This window comes from Salvelinus namaycush, chromosome 29, assembly GCF_016432855.1.
Source record: "Salvelinus namaycush isolate Seneca chromosome 29, SaNama_1.0, whole genome shotgun sequence".
NCBI lineage: Eukaryota > Metazoa > Chordata > Actinopteri > Salmoniformes > Salmonidae > Salvelinus > Salvelinus namaycush.
In genome coordinates, this window is record NC_052335.1 from 640573 (window position 1) to 667412 (window position 26840).

The 26840-nt window shown below is 42.8% G+C and overlaps 1 protein-coding gene across 1 annotated transcript; it reads left to right on the plus strand.

Annotated features, from left to right (window-relative positions):
• On the plus strand, positions 1-26489 carry armc2 (armadillo repeat containing 2). The gene is made up of 15 exons (XM_038968020.1): positions 1-212; positions 321-393; positions 580-745; positions 6204-6323; positions 7675-7859; positions 8049-8151; positions 9551-9774; positions 10560-10705; positions 11121-11220; positions 11993-12329; positions 13711-13833; positions 16670-16783; positions 17028-17160; positions 23661-23830; positions 23977-26489. The coding sequence occupies exons 1-15, from the start codon at positions 1-3 to the stop codon at positions 24102-24104; spliced, it is 2334 nt and encodes a 777-aa protein (XP_038823948.1). The 3' UTR covers positions 24105-26489.
• The last annotated feature ends 351 nt before the right edge of the window (positions 26490-26840 follow it).

Below are 26840 nucleotides of genomic sequence, written 5' to 3' on the forward strand. Positions count from 1 at the left end.
ATGTCTTCTTTGGAGAGGAAGCGTGAGAAACACAGACCTTTCACCCTGAACCCTGACCCTCGGAGGAAGACCAGCGCAGAGATCGTCACCGAGGCTAGGCACTCTCTGAGGACCCTGCGCACCCAGCGACCTTTTACCCCTCGAGACGACCACAGACAGCTGTTTGGAGAGATCTCTCGAGCCCAAGACGGTCGACCTCCCTCTACATTCAGGTTAAGGATCTGGTTAAACGCCCTATCTTATAACCCCCCCCCTAGCAGTAGCCTAGTGTCACATCCATACAGTGTACTGAATGAACATGGTTTATTTTCTTCTTTCAGCCTCTACGCTCGGAACTTTGAAGCGCCAGACTCCAGACCGGGTTCTGGAACTCGCCTGTCTCCTCTGGAACATGTGGGTTCTCCTCACTGTACATTTCATATCCTCACTCTTGTACAGTACATGAATCTGTGTGTATCCTTGTGAACTTGCTGGGGGTCTTGGAAAGCCTTAGTGTATTGTTCTGATCAGCTGAAGACTACACACACTAAATCAGTGTTTGGTCCCTTTAATGATGAAGTAATGTTTGTGGCCTACCAGAAGCCCAGGTTGCCAGTGGCCCAGGATGAGGACCCAGATCCCGTCAGCCCCACGGCCCACCCCAAACCCCCCTCTGACCCCCTGGAGCTTAAGAGGGGGGCGAGGGCACGCCTTTTTAGAGCTGGCTCTCTGACAACACTCCCACCTGTGTCACGGCCAACAGAGGGTAAGGAGAGATGGAGAGAAAGGAAAAAGAGATGAAGAGCGAGGAAAAAGAGGGCTGAGATGGAGTTTTTTGTATCTTATTAGGAAGTCTAAGAAGGGAGAGAGACAAAATTGCAAAAGCGATGGAGAGATTGGAGGTGATATACATACACACACACACACACACACACACACACACACACACAGTTGAAGTCGGAAGTGTACATACACCTTAGCCAAATACATTTAAACTCAGTTTTTCACAATTCCTGACATTTAATCCAAGTAAAAATTCCCTGTCTTGGTTCAGTTAGGATCACCACTTTATTTTAAGAATGTGAAATGTCAGAATAATAGTGGAGAGAATGATTTATTTCAGATTTATTTCAGCTCCCAGTGGGTCAGAAGTTTACATACACTCAATTAGTATTTGGTAGCATTGCCAAACATTTCGGGTAGTCTTCCACAAGCTTCCCACAATAAGTTGGATACATTTTGGCCCATTCCTCCTGACAGAGCTGGTGTAACTGAGTCAGGTTTGTAGGCCTCCTTCCTTTCACTTGGTTTTTCAGTTCTGTCCACAAATTTTCTATAGGATTGAGGTCAGGGCGATGTGATGGCCACTCCAATACCTTGACTTTTTTGTACTTAAGCCATTTTGCCAAAACTTTGGAAGTATGTTTTGGGTCATTGTCCATTTGGAAGACCCATTTGCGACCAAGCTTTAACTTCCTGACTGATGTCTTGAGATGTTGCTTCAATATATGCACCAAATTTTCCTTCCTCGTGATGCCATCTATTTTGTGAAGTGCACTAGTCCCTCCTGCAACAAAGCACCCCCACAACATGATGCTGCCACCCCCATGCTTCACGGTTGGGATGTTGTTCTTCGGCTTGCAAGCATCCACCTTTTTCCTCCAAACAGAACTGTTTGGCCATAAAGACCATCGTTATATGTTTGTTTCATCAGACCATAGGACATTTCTCCAAAAAGCACGATCTTTGTCCCCATGTGCAGTTGCAAACTGTAGTCTGGCTTTTTTTATGGCGGATTTGGAGCAGTGGCTTCTTCCTTGCTAAGCTGCCTTTCAGGTTTTGTCGATATAGGACTCGTTTTACTGTGGATATATATACTTTTGTACCTGTTTCCTCCAGCATCTTCACAAGGTCCTTTGCTGTTGTTCTGGGATAGATTTGCACTTTTCGCACCAAAGTACGTTCATCTCTAGGAGACAGAACGCGTCTCCTTCCTGAGCGGTATGACGGCTGTGTGGTCCCATGGTGTTTATACCTGCGTACTATTGTTTGTACAGATGTGGTACCTTCAGGCGTTTGGAAATTGCTCCCAAGGATGAACCAGAGTTGTGGAGGTCTACACATTTTTTTCTGAGGTCTTGGCTGATTTCTTTTGATTTTCCCATGATGACAAGCAAAGAGGCACTGAGTTTGAAGGTAGGCCTTGAAATACATCCACAGGTACACCTCCAATTGACTTAAATGATGTCAATTAGCCTATCAGAAGCTTCTAAAGCCATGACATAATTTTCTGGAATTTTCCAAGCTCTTTTAAAGGCACAGTCAACTTAGTGTATGTAAACTTCTGACCCACTGGAATTGTGATAGTGAAATAATCTGTCTGTAAACAATTGTTGGAAAAATGTCTTAGGACATCTACTTTGTGCATGACACAACTGACTTGCCAAAACTATAGTTTGTTGACAAGAAATTTGTGGAGTGGTTGAAAAATTAGTTTTAATGACTCCAACCTTAGTGTATGTAAACTTCCGACTTCAACTGTATATAGAGAGAGTTGCATGTTAGGGTTTTTTAGAGCGAGGGGGAGATAGAGGGATGGTTGCAATAATCAAACCATTAACACTATTTTTGTGAGTAAATATCTCAGCGCGTGGCCTGCTAGTCATTTTGTTATTAAATCAAGTTTGCAGGCAGAAGGCTGGAACAGCGCTTCTCCCAAAGGGAAATGAATGGATCTATTCACAGGAGGACATTATACCTGATTTACATTACCACTGGGGTGGTTGAGGTGGAAAACATAATTCACTGCAGCTGGTTGCCATGGGGTTTAGTCTTCTTTTTTGCACATTTGCTTGCTGTCATTCCTTACTTACTGTATTATAATGCTTTTGGGAAAAGCTAAAATGACTGTAAAATTGGGTTATTTGTACATTTTCTAAACATCAATTTTCTAATCTTTCACAAAATCAAAACTCAATATGTGAAAAGATGGTGAAAACGTTAAGGGGTGTTCAGAATTAACACTAGTATCCAGTAACTATAATAGCTCTTAATTGTACTGTGTTTGTAGTAAGGGAGAGTGTAAATTCAGACTCCAGCCCAGAGCAGAGAGAGCTGTCAGCTAAGGGAAGAGGCAGGAGAGCCCCTTATGTTGAGCCTACTGATCAAAAGAGGAGAGACAAGGATAGTGGAGGACCCTCGAAACCTGCCCCACCCAGGACCAACAGTGTAAGGTACTGTATGCCTGTACATTTCTCTACATTTCACCCCTTGTTCTCTCTTTCCTCCATATCCTCGTTTCTTTCTATTCTCGTCTCTCTCTTTTCCCCATATTTTTTTCTTGAATTTTTCTTACTGTTCCACTCTCTCTCTTCCTTTCTCTCTCCCCCTCCCTCTCTCTCTTCCTTTCTCTCTCCCCCTCCCTCTGTTCCTCACTCTGCCTCGTCTTGACCTAGGTGAAAGTAAGACAATAAGTGTAGATTTATTGGCACACAACGGATTCCATGTCACCAGTACTGCATAGTGGTGAATTATACCTCCTATTCTTACATTTCACATCCCCAGCCCTTGGCCTTCGCCACTCTCTTTGTCACACCTTCAGTGTGTCCGATTCAAAGGACTTTAACTATGCCCCCCACCTCCGTACTTTCTCACTCATTTTGGTTCTCAGAATGCCTTCATGTTTATTCAAGGTATTTCATGAATTTCTCCTACTAAGTGTTATAAAATATTATATAACCTTTTAGCTACCCACATCTAGGCCTAATAAGTCCAAAATGTGCACCCATGGGAGGCCCCAGGACCGAGTTTGGGAATCCCTGGTTTAAAGGGATCCTAGTTTCCCCACCCAAACTACCTTCTCAGCCAAAGCGCTTCCTAATAAAATAGGCCTATCTATCTGTTAACACCATCACTGACTGGTAAGCCTTATACCTCCACAGCCAGTAGAGACTAGAACACTGTTTCTTTCTACCGACCTCAGCAGGAGAGTGTCAGTTACGGAGGCATAACTCCAGGCGTGAGGACGGGCCTGTCATTAAAATCCATCCTTTTCCATCGATTAGCTATAGCTGCTGGGGCTGTGTAATGGTGAACAACCATTAAACACTTTTACTTAGAAACCAAGATCCCCCACAGGTTTACTGAGTACCAAAAATCCAAGCCAGGAATCCTTTTCAGAACTTAGACCAACCCATCTTAGAGAGAGGGGGATAGAAAGCGACAGAAAAAGGAGAGTGAGGGTTTGAGCCAGGGGTGAGAGATAAGAGTGACAGAGAAGGAGATTGATATAACAAATTGATATACAGAGTGAAATATTTACAGTTGGAGTGTGTAGTGCATGCTCAAGAAATGAAAAAAAGTGAGTGAGAGATGAAGAGTGAGAGATTTAGACATTGGCTGCTTTTTTTTCTCCAATAAGCCTGGGCTTTATAGCTCCAAATGGATGTCTATTAGATTTGGGTGCCCATCTGGGCATGGCTGGCAGCAGCATAGCAGCGTCTCTGCTGGGACTGACTGACTGACTGTCTGCTGTCCATTGGCTAGACCCTGCCCAGGCCCAAGACACAGATGAGATCATGTCTCTGAGAATGCACTATCACACACAGAGGCCCTATTATCAGGCCCTAATCCTATCACACAGACCTCATGACCCCTCTCTCTCCCACTCTCTCTCTCTCTCTCTCTCTCTCTCTCTCTCTCACTCTTTCTGTCTCTCTCTCCATGTGTATTTGTGCATCTCCCTATTTTTCTCTCTCTTTCTCTGAAATGTAGAATAATATTCACCTCTGCTCTCGGCTTATGCTTTCCGCTCTAGACTATGCACTGTGTGCCAGTCTCAGTACTGTCCGTAAGTCATCCAATAGATGCTTTAGCCCTTGAGGGAGTTTTAAGTTCCATGCAGAATTTTACGTATCTGTTTTCCCATGTGCTCTTACAATGATTCAAATACAGTAGGGGCATTGTAGCACTGTCAAGATCAATTTGAACATCAATGACAACAAACAGACAGTGAACGGAACAGTGTAGATTAAAACAGCATGTTATGGTTGTTACTGTCTGTTCTCTAACTGAAACTGACTGGTGAGTAAAGTCACAGTGACAAAACATGAATGCCTTTAACCAGGCTTAACCCACAAAGCTGTGGTCTGCGTTCTTGTTGCAATGGGGACATCGAGTGGTGGCTGAAGGAACTGGCCACATATGTATCTAGCAATACAACCAGTCGCTTCCAAACTACAGTATTATGCACTGTGAGTGACCCATCTTTGAAAATGTCTTACATCTCAGTTAACAATAGTTAATCAGCCAAGACCTAATAGGTTCTGAGCCTCCATTTTGGTAAAGACTGTTTCAACTCGAACATCTTGTGTGTGTTTGTATGTCAAATTGCAGTGGACTCAGGTTCCATGGTGGTGTTGACTCATCTATTAGACCAGGCAAAGGAACAGGAGCAGGAGCCGGGGCCAGAACAGGTTAGTCCTGATTCACTAAGTGAATACTAGCTTAGTTCAATAGTTTACTGAACCATACAGTTCTAACTGTACGTTAGGATCAACTAAGGGCTTATATGTCCAGCAGCGAACCAACAGAGCCTGCGAGGGTAGCCTACACCAGGCCAATTGTTAAACCTATTGTTAAATCTACCATCCAGGTTGGTTGGTTGGTAGATGTGTGTGTCACCCCGACTTTGAAGGATGTTTTATTTCATTTGAGCTTAAATCAAAGTCATAGTTGGTTTGATGTCTACATACTGGTTGAGGATGGATATATTAAGTAGCTAAATGAAAAGGACCAAGAATGCCGTGTTCATCTGATCTCCAGCATAACCACCTTTCTTTCCTCTCAACTGTGAGAGCTTAGCAGTGTGTCACACTTTGATCATGCAGGGTGTTGTTGCTGAAGACCTCACTCACACCTTCTGTAAGCAGCAACTAATGGCTGTTGGTCTGTAGCCACCACTTCCTGCACCACCACTGCACCAGGCAGCCAGGCATACAGATATGCAAATAGTCACACGCTCGCAAGTACACACACAAATCGGAGGAACTATAGATGCGAACGGTGACCTTTCATTGCCGGCATTAAACTTCCTGCAGAGCGATTTATTTTAAGAAGCTGAACTTGTGAACTATACTCAGGACTCTTGCACCAAGTTGAGGTTTGAGGCATTAATTGTCTGTGTTTTTCTTTCTTCCCTTTTCATCTCCTTGTTTCTGTGTCAGAGTTGGGAACAGAGTTAGGCAACGGAGACAGACCAGCCAGCCAGGAGGCTGAGGACGAATCAGTGGTGTGGAATGTTAAGATTTTCCCTCTGTTGCAAGAGCTGGAGTCCATCGCTGCAGGTAGTGTTCTGTTTGCTATGAATGAACCCCAAACAAAAGTACAAACAGATGTTAGTCACATAACATTCTTCTCAATATAGGACAATGATGATTGGACAGTGTTGGATTGCAATTCTTTCCCTAATGCATCTATGTTGTCCTGTACAAAAAGCACCTCTTTCGTAAATGCACAAATAATTTTGACTTTTTGCCAACTGGGCAGATATTGTGAAAACAGGACTGAAATTAAGTTTATCCTGTGATTTGAATATAGGGACGTTTCTCATGTGCTATTCAGCTGATTTCCCTTTCATGCTAATATGTAAGTTCATAAAAATAAATCAGTGTTGGTAGAAAAACACACAAATGAAAAAAGTTAACACGGAGCCATTTTAACGGTTGAAGAAAGCAAAACAAAGTAGTGTTGTGTTTGGCGTCCCTTCAGAATTCTCCTAGTTTGACTTTGCAGTCTGACTACCGCAAAATGAATTCTAGCTCTGTAAATATTTAACACTTTTGAAATATTTATTGTACCAAGTACCTCCTGGCTCATGCATTTCAGATTGGCTGTGAAATTGCAATATGTTGAGTCGAGTGTGAGGCAATTGGACATATTTTTTTTAGACAGAAAAACATATATATTTTACACAAGGAAAAGCACCCCACCCTCTCTCTTCCTCTCAGTAATGTACAGGATGTTAATCATGAATATTCACTGGGGGCCAAATCCTAACATAAGATATGTGTGCATAACTCATAACTCTGTGTGCATGTGCATAAATAATGCATGTCAGTGGTATATTTGCACAAATATGTCTAAGTTTGGGCCTCCCGGGTGGCGCAGTGGTCTAGGGCACTGCATCGCAGTGCTAACTGCGCCACCAGAGTCTCTGGGTTCGCGCCCAGGCTCTGTCGCAGCCGGCCGCGACCGGGAGGTCCGTGGGGCGACGCACAATTGGCATAGCGTCGTCCGGGTTAGGGAGGGTTTGGCCGGTAGGGATATCCTTGTCTCATCGCGCTCCAGCGACTCCTGTGGCGGGCCGGGCGCAGTGCGCGCTAACCAAGGGGGCCAGGTGCACGGTGTTTCCTCCGACACATTGGTGCGGCTGGCTTCCGGATTGGAGGCGCGCTGTGTTAAGAAGCAGTGCGGCTTGGTTGGGTTGTGCTTCGGAGGACGCATGGCTTTCAACCTTCGTCTCTCCCGAGCCTGTACGGGAGTTGTAGCGATGAGACAAGATAGTAATTACTAGCGATTGGATACCACGAAAATTGTGGAGAAAATGGGATAAAATTTAAAATATATATATATATAAATAAATAAAAAAATATGTCTAAGTTTACATATTTTTCTTAATCATGTGCCTCTCCTCAGGTGGATCCGAGGATGCCGTGGAGCGGCTGTGTGACGCGTGTGACTGTCTCCATGGCGCCCTGGCAGAGCAAGGCATGCTGGGCCGGCGTTGCAGGAAGAGAGCGGGGCTTCTTAGGGCGCTGTTCTGCCTCATCGACCTCAACTCCGCCCAACTCAACCTGCAGCTCGCCAAACTCACCCTTGAGGTGAGTACAATCAATGTCATCATGATGATTCTATTTCTCCCATCTCTTCCTTGCCCTAATATACAACAGTAGTTTAAACAGACCAGCCCTTAGTTAGCTTTGTTGGGTGACATCCTTAGTACAAAGCAACAGTGTAAAGTTCCTGGCTGCTTTGTTAGAATTATTGTTGTCTAATAACTTGTTGTTCAGCTGAACGTCAGTGGAAAAAACCTGCTGAACATCTGTAAACTCATCTTCAAGATCAGCCGCAGTGAGAGCAACGATATCCTCTTCCAGAACAACTCCATCATAGGTAACACATTGACACACTTAACAGTTTGTGTGTATAATGTTAATTATATACAGTACCAGTCAAAAGTTTGGACACACCTACTCATTCAAGGGTTTTTCTTTATTTTTTATTATTTTCAACATTGTAGAATAATAGTGAAGACATCATAACAATGAAATATCACATAAGGAATCATGTAGTAAACAAAAAAGTGTTAAACAAATCAAACTATATTTTATGAGATTCTTCAAAGGAGCCACCCTTTACCTTTGCACACTCTTGGCATTCTCTCAGCCAGCTTCACCTGGAATGCTTCTCCAAGTCTTGAAGGAGTTCCCACATATGCTGAGCACTTGTTGGCTGCTTTTCCTTTACTCTGTGGTCCAACTCATCCCAAACCATCTCAATTGGGTTGAGGTCGGGTGATTCGTGGAGGCCAGGTCATCTGATGCAGCACTCCATCACCCTCCTTCTTGGTCAAATAGCCCTTACACAGCTTGGAGGTGTGTTGGGTCACTGTCCTGTTGAAAAACAAATGATAGTCCCACTAAGCGCAAACCAGATGGGATGGCGTATTGCTGCAGAATGCTGTGGTAGCCATGCTGGTTGTGTGCCTTTTTAATTCGAAATAAATCACAGTGTCACCAGCAAAGCACCCCCACACCATCACACCTCCTCCTCCATACTTCACGGTGGGAACCCCACATGCAGAGATCATCCGTTCACCTACTCAAGTCTTCCTTTCCTGTGGCAGTCCTCATGAGAGCCAGTTTCATCATAGTGCTTGATGGTTTTTGCGACTGCACGTTCAAAGTTCTTGAACTTTTCCAGATTGACTGACCTTCATGTCTTATTAAAGTAATGATGGACTGTCGTTTCTTTGCTTATTTGAGCTGTTCTTGCCATAATATGGACTTAGCCCTATTTGGTAAAGGACCATCTTCTGTATACCACCCCTACCTTGTCACAACACAACTGATTGGCTCAAACGGATTAAGAAGGAAAGAAATTCCACAAATTTACTTTTAACAAGGCACACCTGTCAATTGAAATGCATTCCAGGTGACTACCTCATGAAACTGATTTAGAGAATGCCAAGCTGTGATCAAGGCAAAGGGTTGCTACTTTGAAGAATCTCATAAAATATAGTTTGATTTGTTTAACACTTTTCTTGGTTACTGCCTGATTCAATGTGTTATTTCATAGTTTTGATGTCTTCACTATTATTCTACAATGTAGAAAATAGTTTTAAAAAATAAGAAAAACCCTGGAATGAGTAGGTATGTCCAAACTTTTGGTTGGTACTGTATGTTTGAATGTTTGTTTTTACCTGCGTAAGGTTGTATTAAAAGCAGCTCATGTGTTGTGAGGTTGGAGTGATGTGTGTTAACAAGTGTGTGTGACTTTGTATGATGTCCAGATTCCCTGCTGTGTGTGCTGCGCTGTGAGGATGTGTGTGTGTCTGCGGAGGCTGTGTTGTACTGTGTGGGCACTCTGAAGTTCCTCTCAGGGAACTCTGCCCTCCTCAGGCTCCTATTGGCCAAGGACTGTGTGGGTGTGGCCACCCTGCTCATACAGAAGCTCCACCCACTGTCCCAACCTGACCACACTCAGTTCACCACCGGAGGACACATCCATGTACAGGTGAGATTGTAGAAGATACCCCGAACCAGTTTTATAAACACTATGGTAAAGGCCCGGTAGAGCTGACCCCAAATCAGTCAAGGGCAGTTTTTTGAGCAACTTTCTGCTAAGTTCCTCGACAGTTGAAGAATAGCTGGACAGTTAACTTTTCAGTTGAAGTTTAAAAAAAATGTAACAAAACATAGCATTAAAAGGAACAAAATGTGAAATATTCAGTTTTAAGGAACTTCTCAGTTCTGGTGAGGGTAACTTTAGTTGTCCTTTTCCTGCTATTAGGACTTATGCTCTTGTTTCTGTCTGCTGCTCCATAATATTCTGATCCGTTCGGGCCATAACACACACAGCTCTGCTCCACAGTACAGTGTGTTTCATTCTATAGAAAATCACCACTTAACGTCTTCAATCCGATTAACTGATTAAGATATAACATCCTGAGTTAGAGTTTAGCAGATGATTTGAAACGATACGCGGCGGCCTGTCTGGCTGCTTGTTATGCTGTTGGTAGTCAGAGGGAACTGAGAGTGTTGTCATTTCAGCGCTACTGCTGGCAACGCTCTGTGTAGTGTTGGAAATCAGTTTCCTTCACGATAGGGTCTTTGAATCACTTCCGCTCCTTCTGTAAAAAAAGGTTGAAGATTACTGGAGATATTGTTACATCAGGTGCAACTGGCAAAGACAATCTACAATAAATCATCAGTTCTCTTGGTTCCGCTCTCATCACATCGACATTGCCTCACACGCTCTCTCCCTCTCGCTCTTTCTCTCTCCACTTCTGACCCCTGCAGTTGACAGCGACCCTGAGGAACCTGGCTGACCTCCCCGAGTCCCGCCCCCTTTTCGTCTCCCACGGCACCCTGACAGAACTGTGCCTAGTGCTGCGCCATTACCACGGAGACCAGGACATCTGCACCAACATTGCCAGGGTGTTCAGGTAACACACACACACACACACACACACTGTACATCTAAAAGCTCTCAAAACGTACTTTCAACTGTTTCATTGAGAGTGGGACAGTACAGTCCTCAGGCCATTGGACATTGTGCATGTTGTGCATTTATTTTTAGTCTGTAAACATGAAGTGATGGTTAAATATGTCTCAAAGACTTTTCCCAACTACATCAGCCACTCTGAACTGTTATTCCTCATAAAAAAAACACATTTACAGTTCATCCTATCTTATAATATGAATGAACAGTTCACTATCTCACAGTGAATGATTATAAAACCACGTACCACTCCTTATTTCCACAACTAATGCCAATAAAACCAATCCCTCTTTAGTAAAACAGTCCAGTGAGAGTCTATCTGGTCAGTGTTATTTATTGTCCCTCTGTCTGTCCTCCAGTAAACTGTCCTCCTACTCTGAGTGCTGCCTGGTTCTGGCCCAGACCCCGGGCTGCTACACACTATTTATAGAACTGTTGAGCAAACACCAGTGGAAACAGGTGAGCCCTGTGTGTGTACTGTGGTATAGGAAGCATATTAGCCTATTCACTCCCAGTGTTTATACTGTTCATCGACTAAGCCTGTTTACCTTGAGCAAGTTGTTTATGTACTCCAAGTCCCAGTACATTTACAGCAGTGTGTGTGCTTTGACTTTAATCAGCGTCCCAGGAGAAATTGAGGAAGTCATCCTGCCCTTCCTCAGGGAGACGGGGTGGGGAGGATCTAAATCACCCAGGGAATAAACAACACACAGCAGGGGAGCTAACACCACACACACACACACACACACACACAGTGGGCACACACATGCTAGACACATGCTAGTAGATATCCCCCATTAATACACATAGACACACGGTTGACCACATTGTGTCCTGAATAGCCCTTTGACAGGACAGCCAGTACAGTACAGTACAGCCCAGTCCATCCCAGCCACACTTGCCAGTCAGCCCAGCCAGGACTAAGGTAACTCTAGGGCAATGGGAAGGATGTGTGTGTTTGTGACACCCACTTTAGGGGAGGGGCGGTGTGCGATTGAGAAACAAACGTGGTGGTATACAGGTCTTTTCTTCTGCTTTTGGGGTAATTTGTCGGTCCTTGTCGTTGTGGTGGGGGAGAAATTGTAAATGAATGTAATGCCATATCTGATGGGAGAAATGACTGCGTTATTCTCTGTAACCAAGGTATTTGTTTATGTGGATAACACACGCACACACACACACGACATTGAAACACATTCAAGTCCCCTCCCTCTGTCTCTCCTCCACACAGGACCTGGTGGTGCGTCTGCTCTTCACTCTGGGTAACCTAACGTCTCGGAGCAGTGAGGCCAGAAAGCACCTCTTCACGGCTGAGGGATGTATGTCCGTGCTCCTGGGGCTCTACCACACCTACCACGGGAGGTGGGACCCACCTCCCGCACACACACCCCGCACACCTCCAGCCAGGGACACCTGTAACCCCCGCACCCCTTTCTTGGGGTGGCGGGAGAGCAAGGACGTGCTGGTGAAGCTGGTCAGGGTGCTGGCTAATATGTCCATCCACCCTGCAGTGGGACCGACCCTGGCAGCTAACGCAGACCTAATACACTACCTGTTGGACACACTGGGTGAGTTTCAGCACTTTGAGGGTAATGTAAGGGTGAAATATGACCCCATAATGTTCTCATAACGTCTCCATAACATTACCATAATGATCCCATAACATTCCCATAACATCCCCATAATGTTCCCATCCCCATATTGTCCCTGGTTGTACTGAAGCTTTCTATTCACCAGGGTCAGTTAGTTAGCGAACTAGCTAGCTAGCGCTCAAGACAGTAGTACTTTATTCGTTTAGCCCTGAGGTGCTCCGTCACCAGATGAATAAAAATGTACAAACCCTTTATAATGTAAAACTGTACAGTCAGTTCTTGTTTGGTACCACAGCTTCCTGTGTGCTGGGAACAAGTGACAAACATCTAACACCTATTTAATTTTTCCATATCTCACTTTCTTTCTTTCAATTTTTTTGTGCACATCCTTTTTCAGTTTGGGTTATTTTGCAGAAAAGAGCCAGAGAGAGAGCAGAATGTTCTGTTCTCTTGAGAGTCTGGTTGGTTCTTGTGAAACTCCTAGGTGGTTAGAATGGTTTCAGGACTGACTGAATAGGCCATGTTCAGGTGGGTGTGAAATTCTTAGTTTCTCAGCTTTAACTGTGAGCTCTTATCTTCCGCCTCCCTCCCACACACTGTACTGTACGTGACTGGGTATGGGGAGATGGAGAGAGAATGACAGAGAGAAATAGAGGGCCATATGCAAATGGTGATAAAGACAAAGGTATGGACATTTTGAAGAGAGGGTGAGTGTGAAACAAAGTAAAGAAAGAATGGGGAAAATAGCAAAACAGAGAGTAGATTGTGAGAGCTAGGCAGACAGACCGAAGAGATGGAGTTTTTCCCTCTCTGATCTGCACTGGCTGTGGACATAAATCAGGCATCTCAATAATATCCTGTTTTGATCACAGTTTATGATGCATGCTGCTTTAGATTAGAGAGAGGAGGAGAAATTCTCCACCACACTAAAGTGCCTTTCCAGTCAGACCCAGAAACGAAACACACACTATGATGCAGGCACCGGTTGACACTCAGTACGACCGCAAAATCTGTGATATACAGTATGACCGAATAAGCAACATCTGCTGCAAAATCCAGAGCACATTCTGTTTTCAACCGCTTGCTTCTTTTTAGAATTTTCTGCACAAGTTCGTTGGAAATGATACCCACATTTTTTTTTTTACATTTCCTGCAGATAACATGTAGCTAAGTGAATTTTGCATATTCCATAGTTACTATTTTCACACTTTACTATACCTGTGCCTTCATTTGACCTATAAATTCTGTTCTTGCTGTGCTGCAGAGAGCCTCAACAGAGATCTTTTTTCTACAGTACATGCATCATGTTTTACTGCTCCCTGCTGTAAAGTATGTGTCGTGTGCGTGTGTGTGTCAGAGCTCAGGTCCATGCAGGAAAGCGAGGAGCTTCTGGTGAACGTGGCTGCCACCATCAACAACCTGTCCTTTTACCAGGAAGACAGCTCAGTGGTCAGGGACAGAGGACTCACTGTCGCCAAGTGTAAGAGAGTGAGAGTGTGTGTGTGCACGCTTGCGTGCATGTACAGTTGAAGTCGAAGTTTACATACACCTTAGGCAAATACATTTAAACTCAGTTTTTCACAATTCCTGACATTTAATCCTAGTAAATATGCCCTTAGGTCAGTTAGGATCACCACTTTATTTTAGAAATGTGAAATGTCAGAATAATACTAGAGAGAATTATTTCTTTCATATTTTATTTCTTTCATCACATTCCCAGTGGGTCAGAAGTTTACATACACTAATTTAGTATTTGGTAGCATTGCCGTTAAATTGTTTAACTTGGGTCAAACGTTTCAGGTAGCTTTTCACAAGCAGCTGAATTTTGGCCCATTCCTCCTGACAGAGCTGGTGTAACTGAGTCAGGTTTGTAGGCCTCCTTGCTCGCACACGCTTTTTCAGTTCTGCCCACAAATTTTCTATAGGATTGAGGTCAGGGCTTTGTGATGGCCACTCCAATACCGGGACTTTGTTGTCCTTAAGCCATTTTGCCACAACTTTGGAAGTATGCTTGGGGTCGTTGTCCATTTGGAAGACCCATTTGCGACCAAGCTTTAACTTCCTGACGGATGTCTTGAGATGTTGCTTCAATATATCCACATAATTTCCCTTCCTCGTGATGCCATCTATTTTGTGAAGTGCACCAGTCCCTTCTACAGCAAAGCACCCCCACAACATGATGCTGCCACCCCCGTGCTTCACGGTTGGGATGGTGTTCTTTGGCTTGCAAGACTCCCCCTTTTTCCTCCAAACATAACGATGGTCATTATGGCCTAACAGTTCTATTTTTGTTTCACCAGACCAGAGGACATTTCTCCAGAAAGTACGATCTTTGTCCCCATGTGCAGTTGCAAACCGTAGTCTGGCTTTTTTATCGCGGTTTTGGAGCAGTGGCTTCTTCCTTGCTGAGCAGCCTTTCAGGTTATGTCGATATAGGACTCGTTTTACTGTGGATATAGATACTTTTGTACCTGCTTCATCCAGCATCTTCATAAGGTCCTTTGCTGTTGTTCTGGGATTGATTTGCACTTTTCGCACCAAAGTACGTTCATCTCTAGGAGACAGAACGCGTCTCCTTCCTGAGCGGTATGACGGCTGTGTGGTCCCATGGTGTTTATACTTGTGTACTATTGTTTGTACAGATGAACGTGGTACCTTCACGTGTTTGGAAATTACTCCCAAGGATGAACTAGACTTGTGGAGGTCTACAATTTTTTGGCTGATTTCTTTTAATTTTCCCATGATGTCAAAGAAGAAGGCACTGAGTTTGAAGGAAGGCCTTGAAATACATCCACAGGTACATCTCCAATTGACTCAAATGATGTCAATTAGCCTACCAGAAGCTTCTAAAGCCATGACATATTTTCTGGAATTTTCCAAGCTGTTTAAAGGCACTGTCAACTTAGTGTATGTAAACTTCTTACCCACTGGAATTATAAGTGAAATAATCTGTCTGTAAACAATTGTTGGAAAAATTACTTGTGTCATGCACAAAGTAGATGTCCTAACCGACTTGCCAAAACTATAGTTTGTTAACAAGAAATTGTGGAGTGGTTGAAAAACTAGTTTTAAAACTTCTTAAGACTAGGGGGCGGTATTTTTGTTTTTGGCTAAAAAACGTACCCATTTGAAACTGCCTATTTCTCAGCCCCCGAAACTAGAATATGCATATAATTGTCAGATTAGGATAGAAAACACTCTAAAGTTTTCAAAACTGTCTTAATATTGTCTGTGAGTTAAACAGAACTGATATTGCAGGCGAAAACCGGAGGAAAATCCAATCAGGAAGTACCCCTGTTTTTGAAACCTCTCTGTTCCTATGCATCCCTATTGCCCATTTAAAGGGACTTCTTTTTCTATTGCTTCCCTAAGGTGTCAACAGTCTTTAGACATAGTTTCAGGCTTTTATTTTGAAGAATGAGCGTGAACGACCACATTGCGTAAGTGGATAGGTGGGGGCTCTCAGAGTGAGTTGTGCGCAAAAGAGAAAGGCAGCCATTGTTACTCCTGGTCCTAGTGAAAAGCCAACTGTCCCGGTTGATATATTATTGAATAGATATTTGAAAAACACCCTGAGGATGGATTATAAAAAACGTTTGACATGTTTCTGTGGACATTATGGATATAATTTGGATTTTTTGTCTGCGTTGTCTTTCCGGTGGATTCCTGGGCATAACGCAGCAAACTAACGGAGGTATTTGGATATAAAAAATATCTTTATGGAACAAAAGGAACATTTGTTGTCTAACTGGGAGTCTCGTGAGTGAAAACATCCGAAGATCATCCAAGGTAAACGATTAATTTGATTGCTTTTCTGATTTTCGTGACCAAGTTACCTGATGCTAAGTGTACTTATTGTTTTGTCGAGCGATCGATAAACTTACACAAAAGCTTGTATTGCTTTCGCTGTAAAGCATAATTTCAAAATCTGAGACGACAGGTGGATTAACAAAAGGCTAAGCTGTGTTTTGCAATATTGCACTTGTGATTTCATGAATATGAATATTTTCTAGTAATATTATTTACCTGTGGCGCTATGCTACGCTATGCTAGTCAGCATTTCTGATGACAATTATCCCGGATCCGGGATGGGTGGTTCAGAAAGGTTAATGACTCCAACCTAAGTGTATGTAAACTTCCGACTTCAACTGTATATGTGTGTGTGTGTGTGTGTGATAGGCTGTTTTTGTGTATACTAGGCCTAGGTGTTTGTGTGGCTCTGTTGTCTTTTTATATTTGCTGTCTCACTCCCTTACTCTCTCCCTCCCCACTCTCTTTCTCCATGCATCCCTCCCTCTCTCTCTCTCTCTCTGTAGTGTTGTTGAAGCTGCTCCTCAGCTCCAGTATGGATGGGATGCTGGAGGCCACGCGTGTGTTTGGCAACCTGTCCCAGTCCAGGGAGGTTTGTGACTTCATCATACAAAACAAAGGTGTGTATATGCGTACACACACACACAGTGGAGTGAAATGGGGATATGTGTCATGCTCTATTGATACCTGTTAGACAAAATAAAGGTTGTGCTTTAGGTATTGTATTCTGTGAATACACATGCAGAGCACGCACACGCATGCAATACAAACCTTTTTTCCCAGATAAACACTGACACAGAAGACCCACTTGTGTTGTACCCCTAACCCCTCTTAATAACCTCTTCTCTCCCTGTCTTCCTCCAGTGCACCAGTTTGTGGTGACTCTGTTGGACTCTAAGAGCCCAGAGGTGTGTTTCTCCGCCTGTGGGGTCCTCACTAACCTGGCCTTGAACCCCCCCAGCAGAACCACCCTCACACAGGAGGGAGCACACACCAAGTAAGGAGCACACACAGGAACTCGGAATGATATTAGTGTACTGTATGTGGTCATTTTACTAGGTCTTAACCCCAGTACCTTCTTTATGGTGCTAAAACATGTTAATTAAGACCTGGTGCTTTTAATTAAGACTCACAGCTTAGTCTACTTTACTTGATCTACTAACCTCTTTTTTTTGATTATGTTAATTGAACTCATTGAGATTTTTATACATGCAAATATTTGATAGAATATCTGTTGTAGAGCCTCCCGAGTGGCGCAGGATCGCGGTGTTTTGACTTCACTACAGCCTGGGGTTCGATTCGGTCATTACCGGCCGTGATCAGGAGTCCCATAGGGCTGTGCACAATTGGCCCAGCGTCGTCCGGGTTAGGGGAGGGTTTGGCCGGGGGGGCTTTACTTTGCTCATTGCGCTCTAGCGACTCCTTGCAGCGGGCCGGGTGCCTGCAGGCTGACTCCGGTAGTCAGTTGACCTTCGCCTCTCTCTCTCTCTCTCTCTCTCTCTCTCTCTCTCGAGCCCGTTGGGGAGTTGCAGCGATGAGACAAGATCATAATCATGAAATTGGGGAGAAAAAAGGGGTAAAAAAAATATATAGATATATATATAGATATACTATATATAGTACCAGTCAAAAGTGTGGACTAGGGTGGCAAAAGGGTCGGAAACTTTCTGGTACATTTCCCATGGGAAGTTAAGCCCTGGAATGTTGCTTAAATTCATCAAAAAAGTTAGCTTATAACAGTGAACCTTTTTTTGTGGGATACACGTAAGGCAATTCTAGGTCTTGTGGCATATTTTGGTTAAACTATCCCCAATTCAATGGAATTGCAACCCTCTGCATGCACAGTGCATTCTTCCATCACATGTACAGCTGATTCTCAAGATCATGCACACTTAATGAGATGCTATTGAGCCCACACTACTACACTGTCTGAGCCAAGGATTAAAAACTTTCTGGTAAGTTTTGATTACAATACTGGGTGGGGTGAATATATTTTATATGACAATGAGCCATCCCAAACAAGGTTGGAAAGTGACAATGAAGATTAGGCCTCAGTCTGTTGTTCAGGAGGTGGACATTGAGGAGGTCCAGGGAGAAGACATGGAAGCCTGAGAGGAAGACAACCAAAGCTTTAGTTTCTAGACAATCATTTTACAGATGTATGTTGAAAATGTTTTTGGGAGATGCGATGGATCATTGGGGATCATTCAATATTCCCTTTTGTTGTTCAGTGAAATCATCCCATGTGACGAGTCAACTCACGTAATTAAAGTTAAATTTTTAACTAAATAGTTATTTCTATTGGAAGGATTTAATCATTTGCAATTATCTCTACTTATGATAAGGTAAAAGGTTTATGTTTCTGTCTCCATATGATATGGTAAATATATCTAATTCAAAAAACATTTAAGGTGCCTTGCAAAAGTATTCATCCTCCTTGGTGTTTTCCCTATTTTGCTGCATTACAACCTGTAATTTAAATGAATTTTGATTTAGATTTCATGTAATGGACATACACAAAATAGTCCAGCTTGGTGAAGTGAAATAAATAAAAAAATACTTGTTTCAAAATATTCAAAAAAATTGAAAAGTGGTGCGTGCATATGTATTCACCCCTTTGCTATGAAGCCCCTAAATAAGATCTGGTGCAACCAATTACCTTCAGAAGTTACATAATTACTTAGATTGCACACAGGTGGACTTTATTTAAGTGTCACATGATCTGTCACATGATCTCACTATATATACACCTGTTCTGCAAGGCCCCAGAGTCTGCAACACTGCTAAGCAAGGGGCACCATGAAGACCAAGGAGCTCTCCAAACAGGTCAGGGACAAAGTTGTGGAGAAATACAGATCAAGGTTGGGATATAAAAAAATATCTGAAACTTTGAACATCCCATGGAGCACCATTAAATCCATGATTAAAAAATGTAAAGAATATGGCACCACAACAAACCTGCCAAGAGGGCCGCCCACCAAAACTCACAGACCAGACAAGGGGGGCATTAATCAGAGAGGCAATAAAGAGACCAAAGATAACCCTGAAGGAGCTGCAAATCTCCACAGCAGAGATTAGAGTATCTGTCCATAGGTCCACTTTAAGCCATACACTCTACAGAGCTGGGCTTTATGTAAGAGTGGCCAGAAAAAAGCCATTGCTTAAAGAAAAAAATAAGCAAACACGTTTGGTGTTTGCCAACAGGCATGTCGGAGACTCACCAAACATATGGAAGAAGGTACTCTGGTCAAATAAGGCTAAAATTGCGCTTTTTGGCCATCAAGGAAAACACTATGTCTGGCGCAAACCCAACACCTCTCATCACCCCGAGAACAGTGAGGCATGGTGGTGGCAGCATCATGCTGTGGGGATGTTTTTCATCGGCAGGGACTGGGAAACTGGTCAGCATTGAAGGAATGATGGATGGTGCTAAATACAGGGAAATTCATGAGGGAAACCTGTTTCAGTCTTCCAGAGATTTGAGCCTAAGCATACTGCTAAAGCAACACTTGAGTGGTTTAAGGGGAAACATTTAAATGTCTTGGAATGGCCTAGTCAAAACCCAGATCTCGATCCAATTGAGAATTTGTGGTATGACTTAAAGATTGCTGTACACCAGAGGAACCCATCCAACTTGAAGGAGCTGGAGCAGTTTTGCCTTGAAGAATGTGCAAAAATCCCAGTGGCTAGATGTGCCAAGCTTATAAAGACACACCCCAAGAGACTTGCAGCTGTAATTGCTGCAAAAGGTGGCTCTACAAAGTATTGACTTTGGAGCGGGGGGTGAATAGTTATGCACTCTCAAGTTTTCTGTTTTGTTGTCTTATTTCTTGTTTGTTTCACAATTAAAACATATATTGCATCTTCAAAGTGGTAGGCATGTTGTGTAAATCAAATTATACAAACACCCCAAAAATCAATTTTAATTCGAGGTTGAAGGGCAACAAAATAGGAAAAATGCCAAAGGGGTGATACATTTGCAAGCCACTGTACATTTAAATGGTATTAATATTAATTTGCATATACAGTTGAAGTTGGAAGTTTACATACAATTTAGCCAAATAAATTTAAACTCAGTTTTTCACAATTCCGGACATTTAATCGAAGTAAAAATTCCTTTTCTTAGGTCAGTTAGGATCACCACTTTATTTTAGGAATGTGAAATGTCAGAATAATAGTAGAGAGAATGATTCATTTCAGCTTTTATTTCTTTCATTACATTCCCAGTGGGTCAGAAGGTTACATACACTCATTTAGTATTTGGTAGCATTGCCTTTAAATTGTTTAACTTGGGTCAAACATTTACATTACATTTAAGTCATTTAGCAGACGCTCTTATCCAGAGCGACTTACAAACGTTGCGGGTAGCCTTCCACAAGCTTCTCACAATAAGTTGGGTGAATTTTGGCCCATTCCTCCTGACAGAGCTGGTGTAACTGAGTCAGGTTTGTAGGCCTCGTTGCTCGCACATGTTTTTTCAGTTCTGCCCACACATTTTCTATGGGATTGAGGTTAGGCTTTGTGATGGCCACTCCAATACCCGGACTTTGTTGTCCTTAAGCCATTCTGCCACAACTTATGAAGTATGCTTGGGGTCATTGTCCATTTGGAAGACCCATTTGCGACCAAGCTTTAACTTCCTGACTGATGTCTTGAGATGTTGCTTCAATATATTCACGTAATTGTACCTCCTCATGATACCATCTATTTTGTGCCTCCTGCAGCAAAGTACCCCCACAACATGATGCTGCCACCCCTGTGCTTCACGGTTGGGATGGTGTTCTTCGGCTTGCAAGCCTCCCCCTTTTTCCTCCTAACATAACGATGGTCATTATGGCCAAACAGATCTATGTTTGTTTCATCAGACCAGAGGACATTTCTCCAAAAAGTACAATCTTTGTCCCCATGTCTGGCTTTTTTATGGCGGTTTGGGAGCAGTGACTTCTTCCTTGCTGAGGGGCCTTTCAGATTATGTCGATATAGGACTTGTTTTACTGTGGATATAGATACTTTTGTACCTGTTTCCTCCAGCATCTTCACAAGGTCCTTTGCTGTTGTTCTGGGATTGATTTGCACTTTTCGCACCAAAGTACGTTCATCTCTAGGAGACAGAACGCGTCTCCTTCCTGAGCGGTATGATGGCTGTGTGGTCCCATGGTGTTTATACTTGCGTACTATTGTATGTACAGATGAACGTGGTACCTTCAAGTGTTCGGAAATTGCTCCCAAGGATGAACCAGACTTGTGGAGGTCTACAATTTTTTTTCTGAAGTGTTGGCTGATTTCTTTTGATTTTCCCATGATGTCAAGCAAAGAGGCACTGAGTTTGAGGGAAGGCCTTGAAATACATCCACAGGTACACCTCCAATTGACTGAAATTATGTCAATTAGCCTATCAGAAGCTTCTAAAGCCATGACATAATTTTCTGGAATTTTCCAAGCTGTTTAAAGACACTGTCAACTTAGTGTATCTAAACTTCTGAACCACTGGAATTATGATACAGTGAAATAATCTGTCTATTAACAATTGTTGGAAAAATTACTTGTGTCATGCACAAAGTAGATGTCCTAACCGACTTGCCAAAACTATAGTTTGTTAACAAGAAATGTGTGGAGTGGTTGAAAAAACGAGTTTTAATGACTCCAAACTAAGTGTATGTAAACTTCCGACTTCAACTGTATTTCCGTTAATTCCCATATATTCCCACGGAAAGTTTCCACCTCTGAATATTCCCCAAAATGTGCAACCAGAGTGTGGACACACCTATTCATTCAAGGGTTTTTCTTTATTTTTTCTATTTTCTACATTGTAGAATAATAGTGAAGACAGCAAAACCATCAAATAATCATGTAGTAACCAAATAAGTGTTAAACAAATCAAGATGTATTTTATATTTGAGATTCTTCAAAGTAGCCAACCTTTGCCTTGATGACAGCTTTTCACATTCTTGGCACTCTCAACCAGCTTCATGAGGTAGTCACCTGGAATGCTTTTCCAACAGTCTTGAAGGAGTTCCCACATATGCCGAGAACTCGTTGGCTGCTTTTCCTTCACTATGTGGTCCAACTCATCCCAAATCATCTCAATTGGGTTGAGGTCAGGTGATTGTGGAGGCCAGGTCATCTGATGCAGCACTCCATCGCTCCCCTTCTTGGTCAAATAGCCCTTATACAGCCTGGAGGTGTGTTTTGGGTCCTGTTGAAAAACAAATGATAGTCCCAACAAGCGCAAACCAGATGGGATGGCGTATCACTGCAGATTGCTGTGGTAGCCATGCTGGTTAAGTGTGCATTGAATTCTAAATAAATCAGACAGTGTCTCCAGCAAAGCATCCCTACACCATCACACCACCTGCTTCACGGTGGGAACCACACATGCGGAGATCATCCGTTCACCTACTCTGCATTTCACAAAGACTCGGAACCAAAAATCCAAATCCAACCAAAAATCTCAAATTTGGACTCAGACCAAAGGACAGATTTCCACTGATCTAAAGTCCATTACTTGTGTTTCTTGGCCCAAGCAAGTCTCTCTATCTTATTGGTGTCCATTAGTAGTGGTTTCTTTGCAGCAATTCGACCATGAAGGCCTGATTGTCGCAGTCTCCTCTGAACAGTTGATGTTGAGATGTGTCTGTTACTTCAACTCTGTGAAGCATTTATTTGGACTGCAATCTGAGGTGTAGTTAATTGATGATTTCTGAGGCTGGTAACTCTAACTTATCCTCCGCAGTAGAGGTAACTCTGGGTCTTGCTTTCCTGTGGCGGTCCTCATGAGATCCAGTTTCATCATAGCGCTTGATGGTTTTTGTGACCGCGCTTGAGGAAACTTTAAAAGTTCTTGAAATGTTCCTGATTGACTGACCTTCATGTCTTAAAGTAATGGACTGTCATTTCTCTTTGCTTATTTGAGCTGTTCTTGCCATAATATGGTCTTGGTCTTTTACCAGATAGGGCTATCTTCTGTATACTACCCCTACCTAGTCACAACACAATTCGCTCAAACGCATCAAGAAGGAAAAAAATTCCACAAATGTACTTTTAAGAAGGCACACCAGTTAATTGGAATGCATTCCAGGTGACTACCTCATGAAGCTGGTTGAGAATGCCAAGAGTGTGCAAAGCTGTCAAGGCAAAGGGTGGCTACTTTGAAGAATCTCAAATATATAAAATATATTTTGATTTGTTTAACACTTTTTTTGGTTACTACATGATTCCATATGTGTTATTTCATAGTTTTGATGTCTTCACTATTTTTCTACAATGTAGAGAACAGTAAAAATAAAGAAACAAGTGGGTGTGTCCAAACGTTTGACTGGTACTGTATATCGGTTGTAGAGTGCTAAGCTCAAGACTCAGTCATCTTTAGCCGAAGAGCCTTACTACAGCAGCAGCGGCAGAAGTTTCATCAGCCCACCTTTAGGACCAGCTGCACTTAAGGATCATGTGACTTAAGTCTCACCCAGTCACTTGGCGTGTGTGCATGCCTGTGTGCAGGCTGGCAGACTGTCTGAGGGACTTTGGGCCAGTGGACTGGCAGCTGGCTGGCCTGGTGTGTCAGACCCTGTGGAACCTCACTGAGGAGGGGGGGACGGAGACAGGCCCCCCATCCACAATGAACAACCAGGAGAGAGAGGCACTGCTAGAGGTCCTAACACTATACCTAAGTAAGTAAGCTACTGTAATGGTTTACCGAAAGTGTCTTGAATAACCATCTTTAGTGTTTCTATGCTTCTGTATACTACTGTCAACAGATATTTTGTTCATTTTTGTAAAATGTTGAAGCATTTTGATTAAGCTCTTTCTATCTCAGACGAGGAGGACGCTCTGCAGTGGACCTCTGGTGACGACATGAGGGACTTCCACCGATTATGCTGGGAGTTGGAGTTCCTGCCTGTGGCTAAGAGGCTGATGGACAGGATCCAGACTAAGACTGACTAACATGACTATCTCCTTACTCTGGTTGTCACGAATGGCGCCCTGTTACCTATATAGTGCACTGCTTTTGACCAGGGGCCATAGACTCTGGTCTAAAGTAGTGCACTATGTAGGGAATAAGGTGCCATTTGAGATGCACAATGTCTCACTCCCTAGTGTGACCTCTTTGCAATGTCCTCTCCTTTCTCCTTGTTGTGCCTTGCTATACTGACACTAGCTATACTCTCTAAAGTCACTCTCTACTCTATGCTACTACCACTCTTCAGCTACCACCCCTCTCACTAATTCTATGAATAAGTATTTAGTTATAGGCTATAGGTCTAGATTTTTTTCCTGGTTAAGTCACATGATCATGAAAAACTCAAGGCCCATACCTATGACCTACTGAATGTTGAGCCTCTACCTGACATGTATGACAAACTGTTTACACTTTAAATAACATAAATGATCGTTTTTAGGTTGTATCTTATGCATACTGTAAATGGTTGTGATTGTCATAAGCTACTCTTGTTAACATACGAGTAGAATTGTAATTTGCCTCTGGTGATAAAAAGTGAATGTTTCTCCGTATGGCTGGTTAAGACATTGTTCGACCTAGATTTAATCAGATCAAGCGTTAACCGGCGATATCCGACACCCACGTAGCTGATGTTTTTGCGGTGTCGGAGGTGTAACTGCGTTGGAGTTGTCAAACCTGTGAGCAGCTGCTCCTGATCAATGTTGCGAAGCCACACCCGTCCCACTTGCGTTAGAAGTTCAGAACAAGAAAGTATATGCTATATAGAACTAATGAGGCATAAATTGATTAAATTAAAATAAGGATTTCTATCAGCCCAATCGAGATGTAGATTACATCTCACATTCCAGTTTTTGAACTTTATATTAACAAGGCTGCATGGGATTTCTCTTAAATCGACTCCGTGTAGCTAATGGCAACGTCCACTTCAGGTATAATTCCAGGAGACGCTTGTGGATTTGACAGCTCTAACGCAGTTTCACCGCCGACACCGCCAAAACAACCGCTATGCTCTCGTGTCTCCCATTTCACCTCACTCAAGCACTGAACATTCTCATCCTTCAGGCTCTTGACCGTCGATCAAGTCATGTGGTTTTTAAATAGATTTGTTTTTAAATGTTGCGTTACCGCGCTTTGAAATGAACAGCTCTATATAAATTGAATAAATTATTAATATTGTCAGCTAAAGTGGATCTAATCAAATAGAGCCCTAAATCTGAACCGCTGTACACAAACAAAACAAAAGTATTGTAAACATTCTCCTCAAAGCCTTTATTGTTACACAAATATGGACCAGGCAGTGCTGCAGCAAAGTGACAGCGTTTTCAAATCACATTAAGAAATAAAATTTAAAAAAACGGCACTTCTGTAAAAAACCTTCAGTTCCCCACTTCGTTGTCCTACTATACAAAATGAAAGCGTTCAGTGACAACACACAAGACAACCCAATAGCGTTTCATCAGGCATATTCAATGACAAACATTGTTCTCCACATGATAGATGCCTGTCTGTCTGGGTTGATATGAAACAGGTAGCTGGCTGATCATTGTGTTAAGAGCATCATTTGTTTAGTCTCATCCTTTTTCAGATTGTCATAGGGAAATGAGTCAGTCAAAAATAGAGGCAGTTCAGTAGACACACTGCTGGTGATTGAATGGACCAAGTCACCCTCTGTCCTTAATGGAAAAAAATAGCCAGTCATGCCAGGGAGTTTTTCCAGTGAGGACAGAAGTGAGCAGGACAATGTCCCCTCTTATCTCAATGCACATTACAGACAAGTTAAAATGTTTTAGCACAACAGTTGTGGGAGGAACATCCAACTGTGACTCGACCACACATGGACAAGGAAAGACCATTTGTGGTTCTGTTTGGGTCGTAACAACACAAGCAAACCACTGAGTTCAGTGTAGTGTGAATGGGAGGACCGACTCAACACAGGAAACTGAAACACTGCTGGGATTTGGACTCGTATACACCCAAGTCTTAACGCTGTTGTACGAAACATTTCATTGTGTGGGAGCCATTATTGCATTAACATGTGCAAAATGTATCTAATAGCCAAATGTTTTCCTATATCATTGGGAGAGTAGATGTCCATTGTTCAGCTTGCAGATAATACATGTGCTGTGACTACAATTTGGTGGGTTTGTTGCATGAATGATTCAAAATGTACCTATGTTATGTAATGAGTGAACATTGATGCAGCAAAAACAGTTTTAGGGAGAAAACTAGAAAATGATACAATAAGTTTATATTTAATTTCTTTAATAAAGTGTCTGACAGAAGTATGAAACCTCGACTTCCTACCACAACCACCTCCAAATAATACCATGCCATAATCATCTTATCAAACAATCAACTGTCTCAACCCACCCTCAGAAGAATGCAGTACTTCACTTGTTTTCAGTCAACAGAAATAAAAACAGTGGAGGGTCTGCCATCTTCTTAAAAAAAATAAAAGGGCTGCTTTTGCACTGGTTAGGCTTCCACAGAGGAAACAAGCATAGCGTGGGTCCAGGACCAACCAGGCTCCCTACGAAGGGAAGCCAAGCGACCCAGAGAAATAAAGAGTCATTCTGCTTGCTTGCCAAAGAGCACTTCTTAATGTGATAGAGAAAACAGAAGAGGCATGTACTGGTAAAACTCACAATCCAAAGCTTTGAAGGTGTTAGGATGACCAGGCCAGGGTCAAAGGGTGAATGTGGAAGACAGACAGGTCATCT

Excerpts from the sequence above, each read along its gene's own strand:
- armc2 (XM_038968020.1), top strand. The coding sequence starts at position 1 with ATGTCTTCTTTGGAGAGGAAGCGTGAGAAACACAGACCTTTCACCCTG. Across the intron at positions 6,324-7,674 it reads GCTGGAGTCCATCGCTGCAG|GTGGATCCGAGGATGCCGTG; the intron begins GTAGTGTTCTGT and ends GCCTCTCCTCAG. Across the intron at positions 13,834-16,669 it reads AGGACTCACTGTCGCCAAGT|TGTTGTTGAAGCTGCTCCTC; the intron begins GTAAGAGAGTGA and ends CTCTCTCTGTAG.